At 34.6% G+C, this 13317-nt stretch overlaps 1 protein-coding gene across 1 annotated transcript in view; it reads left to right on the top strand.

The window, feature by feature from the left end:
* The first annotated feature begins 476 nt into the window (after positions 1-476).
* The window catches only part of cers4b (ceramide synthase 4b), a 37291-nt gene continuing 24450 nt past the window's right edge, over positions 477-13317 (top strand). Inside the window, exons 1-3 of the mRNA XM_005163643.6 lie at positions 477-949; positions 4753-4923; positions 10073-10190. Coding sequence (XP_005163700.2) covers positions 4754-4923; positions 10073-10190 — 288 coding nt within the window. The 5' untranslated portion in view covers positions 477-949; position 4753. The remainder of the gene's footprint in view (positions 950-4752; positions 4924-10072; positions 10191-13317) is intronic.

The following is a 13317-nucleotide window of genomic DNA, read 5'->3' as shown; positions in this document are numbered from 1 at the left end:
TGGGAGATGACTAGCTAAAACCAGCTTGACCAGCCTAGCCAAGCTGGGAGCTCAGCCAAAATCAGCTATGTCCAGCTTAAACCAGGATGGTCAAGCTGGTTTTAGCTGGTCACTTTTCAGCCTGACCAGCTAAAACCAGCCAGGAAATGACTGGAAACCAGCCTGGAAGTGGCCAAAACCCCTCTAAAACCAGCCTGGTCAACTAGCTAAAACCATCCAACCAGCTTAGGCTGGTTTAAGCTGTTTTTTTCAGCAGGGAGTGAAAAAGATTAACGGGTTTGTGTCGTAACGATAAAAGTGTGATCAAAATCTCACATCAAACATCTCGCTTTCTACCTTTTATTCCGTCGCAAGTTCTGAGGGGAGTTAAGAATCAGTGAGTCGAACGAGCAGTTCAAAAGAATCGAATCACATGAGTGATTCAAACTTCCGAGCATTTTCTCTGGACCAATCGGCGTCTTGACACACCCACGATCAGACGCACAGCAGATTCTCTCCCTCTCTGCATGAGTGTGTGTGTATGTGTGTGTGAATGTGTGTATGAAGAACAGACGAGCACACCTTCATCCCAGACTAACATCAGGGATAATTCAGCGCAAAATAATTCCGGGATTCACAACGAAACGAGAAAACGGTGTATTTATTATTGGATGTTTTATTTTTTTATTGATTCAATGCGACGCTACCAAGGACAGGTCGAACCGAATGGCGTTTACAGAATGTTTTAGCATTTTTCAGTGTCGTATTTGTTTGCTGTGAGTGTATTATGAACGCTATTATGGATGCAAATCTCCATGGAAATTAATTTGCGTAAAATCCGCTGATCAGAACTGCGCACATCATCACACGCACACACACATACAAACACACGCACACACACATACACACACACGCACACACACACACATACAGCATCATCGTCGTCATCAGAGACGCAGGACATCAGCAGGTACTGAGCGATTTCCTTCTGTGATTTTTGTTATGAATTCTGGAACCTGTTTATTTCGCAATGATGTGTGTTGTTGTGAAAGTGTATAGTTTATCTGGGTTATTATGCGATCGTGCCATTGTTTAAGCAGGTATCAACTGTCATCTGTTGGCCAGGTGACGTTTCAGGCAGGTGTGTCGTGGAAAACATTTGACATTAGGCGGTTGCAGCTTTATCTGATGGACTTGATGATGACTTTTTTCTGATCAGATATGTGTGTTTGTGCTGGATAAATGACAAATGCAGGTTTTTTGGGGTCCTATGATGCCTGTGAGGACCACATATAATGATAGCCTTTAAATCAAACATATTATATTATGTTATATTATTTTATTTTATATTATATTATTTTATGTTATTATATTATTTAATTTTATATAATATGTTTTATATTATATTGCATTTGATTTTAATATATTATTTTATTTTATATTATATTTTTATATTATATTATGTTATATTTTATATAATTTTATTTTATATTATATTTTATTATTTTATGTTATTATATTATTTAATTTATATAATATGTTTTATATTATATTACATTTGATTTTATTATATTATTTTATATTATATTATTTTTTTTATTATATTATATTATGTTATATTTTATATTATTTTATATTATATTATATTTTTATATTAAATTATATTTTATTAAATTATAATTTTTATATTATATTATATCATAATTATGTATATTATATTATATTATAATTATGTATATTGTATTATATTATAATTATTTATATTATATTATATTGTATTAAATTAAATTATAAACTTTATATTATATTATATTATATTATATTATATTATATTATAGTCAAAGCTACACTGTAAAAATGCTAGGTTCCACACAATTGAGGTGTGTTGGAAGATCATGAAGAAACTAAGTTAACTTATTTGTCTATACACTAAGAAATGTCTGTAATTCATGTTTTTATTTTTTGTTTTCCACGTTAATTTATGCCTAGAGTTGCATTATGGGAGCTTGATCTTTCTTTCAATACTTTTTAACCTTGAAAAGTTGGAAAAAGTGACTTTTTTGAACATGTGTAATAGTTTGCAGTGCTATATTGTCTGGGTTGGTGTTGTATATTACGCTACAAACAACTTGTAATAAACCGCAGAACATTATCTGTTATTTTACAGAGTTATTTTTGTATTTCTTATGCTATTATATTATTTTTAAAGTAATAAAATTTTAATAAAAGTCACTTAGTTAAACTGTAGAGTTGAATTTTCAACATCAGAAGTGCACAGAGCAAAGATCAACATCCCATAATGCAATTCACAACTGCAAATAAACACTTGTGAGTCACAAAATATGGAAATTTTAATTTACAGATTGGTTGTTATTATTAACAAAATTTAAGTGGATTGAACATAAAACAATTAAGTTGTCCCCCTAAAAAGCTCAAGAATTGTGTTATTTCAGTGCATTCAGTTTGAACAGACAGCAAATGTCATTTTTTGAGTGTAATGTGCGCGCTTAATAAATATATCATTTAAATAATAATTTAATAAAGGTGGTTTAATCTAGTTAAGTACTGAATTTAATATTTCAGGCTTTCTTTCTTAAGATAACAAAGTAAATATTTATTAGATAACTGTTTATCTATTTGTTTTGCTAAAATTTATAATGGGCTACAAAAAATATGAATAATTTATATTATTATATTATTAATTTATATTATTTTTCCTTTGATTCTTTTTTCTTTCAGCCTTGTCAAAGCTAATGAGGACATTTAAGGTTATTAATAAATAAATACATTATTGATTAACTAATGTTTTTGCTGTTTAAGTCCACTTAAGCCCACGTGGTGACTCAGTGGTTAGCACTGTGGCCACACAGCAAGAAGGTCGCTGAATCGAGTCCTGGTTGGGTCAGTTGACATTTCTGTGTGGAGTTTGCATGTTCTCCCCGTGTTAGTGTGGGTTTCCTCGGGGTGCTCTGGTTTCTCCCATAGTCAAACACAAGCGCTATAGGTGACTTGAATAAACTAAATTGGCTGTAGTGTGTGTGGATGTTTTCCAGTACTGGATTGCAGCTGGAAGGGCACACACACGCTGTGTAAAACATATGCTGGAAAAGTTGGCAGTTCATTCCGCTGTGGCGATTCCTTATGAATAAAGTTACTAAGCCGAAGGAAAATGAATGAATGAATGAATTTTATGAAATGAAAATTCACTTATGAATTTTTTAATTGTGCTTTCTGTCTTTATTTTAAATTAACTATTTAATTTCTAAAAAGTAAAGTGTTAATTTCACGTTTTCACGAGCTTAATTTTAAAAGTTAAATATTATTTTTTTTAAAAACGTGTTTATAATATATTGAAATCAGAATTATTAGCCCCCTTCTTTGAATTTGTTTTATTTTTTAAACCAAAATGATGTTTAACAGAGCCAGTAAATTTTCACAGTATGTCTGATAATGTTTTTTCCTCTGGAGAAAGTCTTATTTGTTTCACTTTGGCAAGAATAAAAGCAGCTTTTAATTTTTTAAACACCATTTTAAGGTCAAAACTATTAGCCCCTTTAAGCTATATATTTTTTCTGGTAGTCTACAGAACAAACCATCATTATACAATAACTTGCCTAATTACCCTAACCTGCCTAGTTACCCTAATTAACCTAGTTAAGCCTTTAAATGTCACTTTAAGCTGTATAGAAGTGTCTTGAAGAATATCTAGTCAAATATTATTTACTTTCATCATGACAAAGATAAAATAAATCAATTATTAGAGATGAGTTATTAAAACTATTATGATCAGAAATGTGCTGAAAAAATCTCTCTGTTAAACAGAAATTGGGGGAAAAAATAAACAGGGGGGCAAATAATTCTGACTTCAACAGTAAATAATGTTTTAGTTCAATCTGAAAAGCCACTCATTTAATATTGCAAACACTTATTTTATTTATTATATGTAAAATATGTATAATATTATATTATATGTATAATATGTTTTTGTTTTTTTTAGCATTAAATTTACATCACATTTCTGGTTTAAAAATAATACAGACAAAAAACAGCATCATACCTGATCCTGTGCATCGATGGACTTTTTGTAAACAAAAGGCAGAATCATTTTAAGCCTGGAAATTCCCATAAATGTCTGTAGAACCAAAAAATAAAAAACAATACTAATCCAACGATGAGCGATTGCATAGGTCATGGAAAGCACATGGACATCCGATGGTCAGAATTGAAGTGTGGGATTTTATGAGGGGTATTAATTTAGTAGTGGCTATAGCTGTGCAATATGACAATATATACAGCTGAGGGCAAAAGTATTCACCTTTATGTGAATTTTATTTTCAGGTATTTCCCATATGGTGTTTAGCAGATTCAGGAATTTTTCACAGTATTTACTATAATATTTTTACTTCTAGAGAAAGTCTTATTTGTTTTATTTCGGCTAGAATAAAAGCAGTTCTTAATTTTTTTAAGCTATTTTAAGGTCAATATTATTAGCCCCCTTCAGCATTATTTGTTTTCGATTGTCTACAGAACAAACCACTGTTATGCAATGACTTGCCTAATTAATCTAACTTCACCCTAATTAACCTAGTTTAGCCTTTAAATGTCACTTTAAGCTGAATATAAGTGTCTTGAAGAATATCTAGCCAAATATTATTTACTGTCATCATGACAAAGATAAAATAAATCAATTATTAGAAATGAGTTATTAAAACTATTATGATTAGAAATGTGTTGAAATAAACGTATGTGGTCCTGCTGTGTGTTTGTGCTCAGGATGGATGCGCTCAGCCGGTGGTTCTGGAAGCAGGAGTTCTGGCTTCCCCCAGGAATCGTCTGGGAGGATCTGGAGGAGATGCAGGGCTCTCGGCGTCCAATGCCCAGAGATCTGCTCCTCGCTCTGCCTCTTGCTCTGGCCTTCATCATGCTGCGCTACGCTTTTGAGAGGTAAATAACAACTTTAACACCTCCTCAGGGGCTTCAGGGAGATTTAGGCCCAATCCCAGTTCAATTTTTGTACCCCTACCCTTTCCCCTTGGCCCTTAAAACCGAGTGTGAAGGGCTTTAAAAATTACTTCTAAGAAATGGGACAGTCTTCATATGTCACCGTGATCTTTTGCTTCATATGAGATCAGACTATAGCGTCTGCTGTAGTTATTCCAGTTGTGTTATCTTATTTATCTTCAGGAGATCACTGAAGGCATATATCATGTTATCATAATAGTATTGTAGGGATAATTTACAGTTTAACCCAAAGAATGACCAGTCTGGTAGATGAAGAAGAGCCGGAGTCAGAGATTTAAATAAATAAATCCAGTTTACTGAAGATAGTTTGCAGTTACATCAGCAAAAGTCAGCTTCAACACTCGCAATGAGTTCCTAGGCCGCTCTGACTTACAGTTTCATCAATCGAACAATTATACTCTTTACACAAGTCCAGAAAAGGTGGGATCCAGGTAAACAGTTCTCATTGGTTACAACAGAAATAGACAATTCTGAATACATGCGTCAAAGAAACATAGGGCCCTATCATACACCCGGCGCAGTGTGGCGCAAGGCGTGGCGCAGTAGTCTTTTGGTAGTTTCAGCTTGGCGCAAGAGTCGTTTTGAGGCGTTGCGCTACGCTGTTTAAATAGCAAATGCATTAGCGCTCATTTGTGCGCCCATAGGCGTTCTGGTCTAAAAAGGAGGTGTTCTGAGGCGGACCGCTGGCGCGTCGCTATTTTGAGAAACTATAATAGATTTTTCATTAGACCAAAACTAACCCGGTCTAAACTCCAGCGCAGAGTTGTGCCTCGCTTACACACTGCTTAATACACACAAGAGAGCAATAGGCAAATATCTTTACATATGAAAAAATGTAAATATTAAGGATATATATAGGATATAATAAGAATAGATATAGAATATAAATATAAAGGATTAAAATATTACAAAACATATTATTTTCTAGCCTACATAAATATGAAAAATCACTGCTTTTATGTCTTCTTCATCTCGGGAGGCTTTTTCAGTTCATTCATAACAATTTGCTTTTGTATAATGTTATTATTATTAGCAGTATTATTTATTATATCCATATTTATATTTGTTTTATTAAAAACAAGCTTAGATTTGCCCACCTGTCAGGTTTTAGACCATATGGGGCACAGCATGTGTTTTAGGATATAACTCAGGTTTTTGAGCTCATTTTGTTATTATTGTTCATTTATTCGTTTGCTGGAAATTAGAACTGAATTTAGAAATAGTTTTGAAATGAATATTTGCGCTTAACAAACAAAATTAATTATTTATAGACTAATTGATGTCTGTGTGTAAAGGTTTCCCTATCCAAGAGTGAAAGTGATCCATTATCTCTCATTCTCGCGCAGTAGATGCTCTGTTTAACAGTTTTCTGTTAAAAAACTGATAACTGTTAACTGTTTGCTTGTGAAATGCTCATTTTTTCAACTTAGACTTACTTTGCGTCCTGTAAATAGTGAATGCGCTCTTGGCACGACGCAGCTGGGTCTTAAAGGGAATGGGAGATGAGACTCTGATTGGTTTATTCTCAAAACACACCTATAACTCATTAAGAAAATAAACTCAACCCTTTTAGACCTTGCGCCACGGCGCAAGGCAGATTTCCTGTCCTTAAATCCCGTCACTTTTCCAGATCTTTCTGAATGAAATGCCTACTTTACTCAACCCAGACTCACTCTGTAAACGTAGTCCCGTGGACGTTTCTGGAGGCCGTGAAATACGTCCCGGGAGGTACGTATTTTTTGCAGCTTTTGTTTTCGCGAATCCCCGAGAGGCAGCTGTGTGCGCTTTTTCACATCTCAAATGTCTCTTCAAGTGCCGTTCGCGCCCGTGCTGTTCTCACGTAAACCCACCAAAGGCCGCTGTCGAACGGCCGTCTGTCTAACTGGTTGAATGATTGACTGGGCGACTGGCCAATCGGCTGACCAACCCTCCTCCTTCCCTGAACCTAACCAATTTTACCGATTGACCCGCCCACCCGCTTACTTCCCTAAACCTAACCGACAATTTAGAAAAGTTGGGTTTTGTTTTTGTCTTACCTGATTTCTGGAACCGCTCTTCGCCGGACTCGAACCCGGTCATAGTCGTCGTAGTCAACTCCTCTCTGCATCTCAAATCCGCCGATGTACACGACGAGCTAACTGGACAAACTGGTTGGGGCGGGAAAGCCCTCCACATGGAGGTAATCGGTCAGCCGGTGAGTGCGAAAAGAAATGGCGTCATACCTCCCCGTAGCGTTCACTTAAAAAATTAAATGCTGCCATACGTACCTCCGGCTACATAATTTGTGGCCTCCAGAAACGTAAACGGGACTACATTTTCAGAATGAGCCTGGGTTGACTTTACTACATCCAATCAGCTTGCAGTAGAAAAAAAAACAAGCCACACCCACTGTTTGCTCGTTTAATTATTATTATTATTTTATCATGTTAACTTTTTGTTTTCAGCTGGTATATGCCACTTTGGGGCACCTCATATCAAAACACAATGGTTTGTCATCTGACACCGTAACTAAATAATTTAAAAGTGTGGTTGCACATCCTTGCATTGTATAAAACAATATAAATTTTATATATACGATTCCAATCAACAATATACATTTTTGTTCAACTAAACCAGCCAGAATACCTTAGCAACTGCATAGCAACACACTCAGTCTTTTTGTTTAATTTTGTGTGTCTGACGCCTGCTGTGCTGTAACCTAATGCCTCATCATTGTGTGTGTGTCTGTTTGTGTGTATGTGTGTGTCTGTGTCGGTCTGGCTATTCTGGAGCAGGTGTGTGTTTCTGTGTATTGTGTGGGAGCAAATGAAAACAGCACGCGTGTCAAACAGCAGAAGGCAGACGCTGAGTGTGTGTGTGTACGTTATATGTGTTTAGTTGTACAGTGTGTGTTGGTATTAGTCTTGTTGGTCCAAATGTCCCCGCAAGTATAGCAATACCAGTAAATGTTAACCTTATAGTGACTTTTTTGGCATTTGTAGGTATTTTAAAAATGTAAAAGTGCAGATTGTTTCCTGTGCGCTACAAACTGTACACAAGAAACATTAATGCTTGAGGTGGTTGTGACGGCTTGAAATGAAATATGCAATATTGTTGTGGAGTCCGGCGATAATAAAAATAAAAATGCAACATGAACACAAAGCTTTGTTTTTAAATCGCTTATTTTTTATGATATTAATATAAACAGGCCAAATACGTTGTGCAGATTTAATAAATTATCATTCAGACTAAAAACTCTTAAGGGTGCAAACATTTAGGCCCAATCCAATCTCTATTTTTGTACCCCTTTCCCTTCCCCTTCCAAATTCACAGATTTGTTTTTAAGCATGACGGTAAAACACGAGGACGATTATGAATATATTGAAACATGTGCTTGTTTGTTGTAAAAATTAATAATAATGACAAAAATATATTTATAATTTATGGATCTTCTTAATTCGGTGTGCAGCCATGCTGCCATTGTAGAGGATGCATTCTGGAAAATGTTCTTACCCCTTGGTTTCAAGTGTGGTCCTGAAAAATCTCCGTTTGAAGGGGTATCTAGCCCTTCCCCGTAGCTCTACGACTTCAAGCTTAAGAGAATTGGGACACCCCTACCCCTTCACAGGAACGTGCAAAAAAGGGGGTAAAAGGATTGGGATTAGATGAGGGGTAGACTTGGGATTGGGCCTTAATCTATAAAACACTAGTGTTTAATTTCAGCTCTGGGTTCATCTTTGGGCCAATCCAGCCAATAGCAGAACAGCAAGTTCAGGGCTAAAGATAGAAAGGCCCCATCTGATTGGTCATTAATATATATATATATATATATATATATATATATATATATATATATATATATATATATATATATATATATATATACATACATACACACACACACACACACACTCACGTACACATACACACTTACTGGCCACTTTATTAGGTACACCTGTCCAACTGTTCTTAAATGCAAATTTCTAATCAGCCAATCACATGGCATCAACTCAATGCATTTAGGCATGTAGACGTAGTCAAGACAATCTTTAGAAACTGCTGATCTACTGGGATTTTCTCACACAACCATTTCTAGGGTTTACAGAGAATGGTCAGAAAGAGAGGAAATATCCAGAGAGCGGCAGTTCTGTGGGCACAAATGCCTTGTTAATGCCAGAGGTCAAAGGAGAATGGCCAGACAGTACTAGAAAGGCAACAGTAACTCAAATAAGCACTCGTTACAACCGAGATCTGCAGAAAAGCATCTCTGATTAGTACCAATTACCCATTGACCAATTGAGTACCAATTGAGCATCATGTTAACACCACAGCCTACCTGAGTATTGTTGCTGACCATGTCCATGCCTTTATGAGCACAGTGTCTCCATCTTCTGATGGCTACCTCCAGCAGGATAACACACCATATCATGAAGTGTGAATCATCTCTGGTTTCTTGAACATGACAATGAGTTCACTGTACTCAAATGGCCTCCACAGTCACCAGATCACAATCCAATAGAGCACCTTTGGGATGTGGTGGAACGGGAGATTCGCATTATGGATGTGCAGCCGACAAATCTGCAGCAACTGCGTGATGCTATCATGTCAATATGGAGCAAAATCTCCGAGGAATATTTCCAGTGTTGTTCAATCTGTCACGAAGGCAAAAGGGGTCCAACCCGGTACTAGTAAGGTGTACCTAATAAAGTGGCCGGTGGGATTGATACTCACTTGAGGTGTTTTTAGACTTGTGAAAAAGTGTGTTTGTGAGTGTGTGTGTGTGTGTGTGTGTTCATCCGATTGCTAAATCAACACAAAGAGTCAGTGTAATGTCAGCTGATGCTGCGTCCGCCTCCTCCGTGTTTGATCTTTATTCTCCATCTAAATAAACTCCACCCTGCAGTCAAACACACGCAGCGCTGTACAGATAATGTGACACATCAAGCAACAGTCACATATTTACAGTTAACTCTCCGAGCATCTGCTGAGGAATGAAATGCGGCCTCAGGATACTGAAAGAGGGTGGAAACACAGGCTTTATTGATCAGTAATCAGACATTGATGAAGGATCTGCTGTGTTGTGTGTGCGCAGGCGTGTGGCGTTTCCTCTCAGCAGAGTTTTAGGAGTCAAAGATCCAGTTCGCCTGAAAGTCACTCCATCTCCCAGTCTGGAGGCATTTTACACTAAGAACAGCAGGCAGCCCACACAGGTGAGCAAATACACACACACACACACACACAATATGAGGTAATGAGGACACACCATATTTCACTTCAGCGTGTTTAACCCTTGTGCACTGTTCAAATTGACTCCCCTTTCGTATGTTGGTGGCTGTTTTTGCCATATTGGCTTCCATTATAATCACATTAATTGATTGTAAAGCCATGACAGCATATAATCATGCATTCTTAATTGGTGCTGGTTTTCCGTTGGGAAGAGGAACAATGTGTAATGTTTACTGTTGATCATCAGCAGGCAGCATTAACCCTTGAGATAGGCCTGTGCAGAAAAGTGGCTCTTATATGGAGGTAATCAGCAGATTATAGTGTGTGTGTGCAGAAATACACTTACTATGTTTACTATGGTGGCACAGAGGCTCAGTGGTTAGCACTGTCGCCTCACTGCAAGTAGGTCGCTGGTTCAAGTGCCGGCTGGGCCAGTTGGTATTTCTGTGTGGAGTTTGCATGTTTTCCCCGTGTTGGTGTGGGTTTCCTCTGGGTGATCCCCATAGTGCAAACACATCCCAGCAGGCACAACATACCGTCATGTTAACATTGTACCATAACATCATGGGATGTTATGAACCCAACATCAGGAAGACGTCAATGTCTAACGTCCAATCTAAAATCAACTTTTAAAAATTGAATTACCATTGTCTAATGATGCTCCAGCTTGACATTGTGTGGACGTTACCACTGACATCTATCAGACTTTGGATTTTGGTTGTCATACTTGACGAAGAAATGTCAGTATTTGACGTCAATATGATGTTGGTTTAAGATGGTGACTCGATGTTGGATTTTGGTCACTTTCCAACATATGGAGCTAATAATATGCAAAAACAATCTGAATTTTAATTGTGTTAATTTGATTTATTAACAATTGAAATTTGAAATTTTATATGTTGTTAAATTTTTTTTATCTGAATTTCTGAATTTGAAATAAAACTTCTTATTTTGAATATTGAACATCTGAATTTTAAGACAACTGAAATTTTCAAGGCTGAATTTTTGTGTATATGTATTTTCAAACTTCAGATTTATTAATTATTATGATTATGGTTATTATTATTATTATATTATTATTATTATCTTCATCATCATTATTAATCTGGGGTCACCACAGCGGAATGAACCGGCAACTTATTCAACACAATTTTACGCAGCGGATGCCCTTCCAGTCTTAACCCATCTCTGGGAAACGGACCATTTAGCCTACCCATTTCACCTGTTCCGCATGTCTTTGGACTGTGGGGGAAACCGGAGCACCCGGAGGAAACCCACGCGAATGCCGGGAGAACATGCAAACTCCACACAGAAATGCCAACTGAGCCGAGGTTCGAACCAGTGACCCAGCGACCTTCTAGCTGTGAGGTGGCAGCACTATCTACTGCGCCACTGCGTCACCATTATTATTATTATTATTATTATTATTATTATTATTATTATTATTATTATTATTATCATTAATGTTGTTTTTATTATTATTATAATTATTATTATTACTAGTAGTATCATCATCATTATTATTATTATTATTATTGTTATTATTATTATTATTATTATTGTTATTACTAGTAGTATCATCATTATTATTATTATTATTATTATTATTATTATTATTATTGTTATTATTACTAGTAGTATCATCATCATCATCATCATTATCATTATTATTATTATTATTATTAATATTACTAGTAGTATCATTATTATTATTATTAGTAGTAGTAGTAGTAGTAGTAGTATAGTATTATTATTATTATTGTTATTATTATTATTATTATCATTATTATCATCATCATCATTAATGTTGTTTTTATTATTATTATTATTAATATTATCATTATTATTATTAAAATTATTATTATTATTATCATCATCATCATTATTATTGTTGTTATTATTATCATTATTATTATTATTATCATTATTGTTGTTATTGTTGTTACTATATTTCTTCCTATTATTATTATTAATAATAATAATATTATCATCATTATTATTAGTAGTATCATCATTATTATTATTATTATCATTATTGTTATTATTATTTTCATTATTATTATCATTAATATAATTATTATTTTATTATTATCATCATTATTGTTATTATTATTATTATTATTATTATTATTATCATTATCATTTTTATTATTATTTTTAATAATAATAATTGTATATTTTATAAATAATAATGATTTATTAATATAATAGAAATATTGTTATTTATCACATGTATATATAATCATCAACAACATCATTGTTATTATAAAGTTATTATCATTACTGTTAGTTATTATCATTAATTAATCTTATCATTAAGTATTATTAAGGTTGATTGTTTGCTGGTCATGCCTTTTTGATGAAATACGTTAACTCAAAAGACAAATGTTTTATGTGTTAGAACTGCTAAAAAGTGTTACAAAAATATTTTTAAAAAATTTGATATGAAATAATAATTAATCTTATTAGAAAAATGATGTCAGCATTGCTAAGTAAAAAATACTAAAAGTAAAACTATAACACTGTGACGACCTCAAAGTATCTAGGGACAGATCCCTCTATCTTTCACACCTGCGCTCGCACAAACACACATGAACACACAGACATGAACTTACAAATGATTATGCAAATGCACACTTCTGAGAAATCATTCATACTTGTTTTTTTTCCATTTTACTTTCCTGGAAATACCCACAATGCCCTGCAAACGACGAGTGATGAGTGACGTGAAAAGAGGAAAGTGTCTACATTTACTAGTGTCTGATTAATGAAAAACTGCATCAAACGAGCTTCATGTGAACATCTGATCTCACTGAATTAGTTATTAAATCAAAAATAGGATTGAACAAGAGTACACAACAGCTGTAAATGCATTGAGGGAATCAGCAGGTACAGTTGAAGTCAAAAGTATTTCCTATAATATTTTTTCTTCTGGAGAAAGTCTGATTTGTTTTATCTCGGCTAGAATAAAAGCAGATTTAAATTTTTAAAGCCATTTTAATGTTAATATTATCAGCCCACTTAAGCTATATTTGTTTTGGATAGTCTACAGAACAAACCATCGTTATAGAATAACTTGCCTAATTACCCTAACTTTACCCTAATTAACCT

Source organism: Danio rerio, chromosome 2 (genome assembly GCF_049306965.1).
Source record: "Danio rerio strain Tuebingen ecotype United States chromosome 2, GRCz12tu, whole genome shotgun sequence".
Taxonomy (NCBI): Eukaryota; Metazoa; Chordata; class Actinopteri; order Cypriniformes; family Danionidae; genus Danio; species Danio rerio.
Note: the sequence above shows the minus strand (reverse complement) of the source record. Positions and strands in the feature narration are given on the sequence as shown.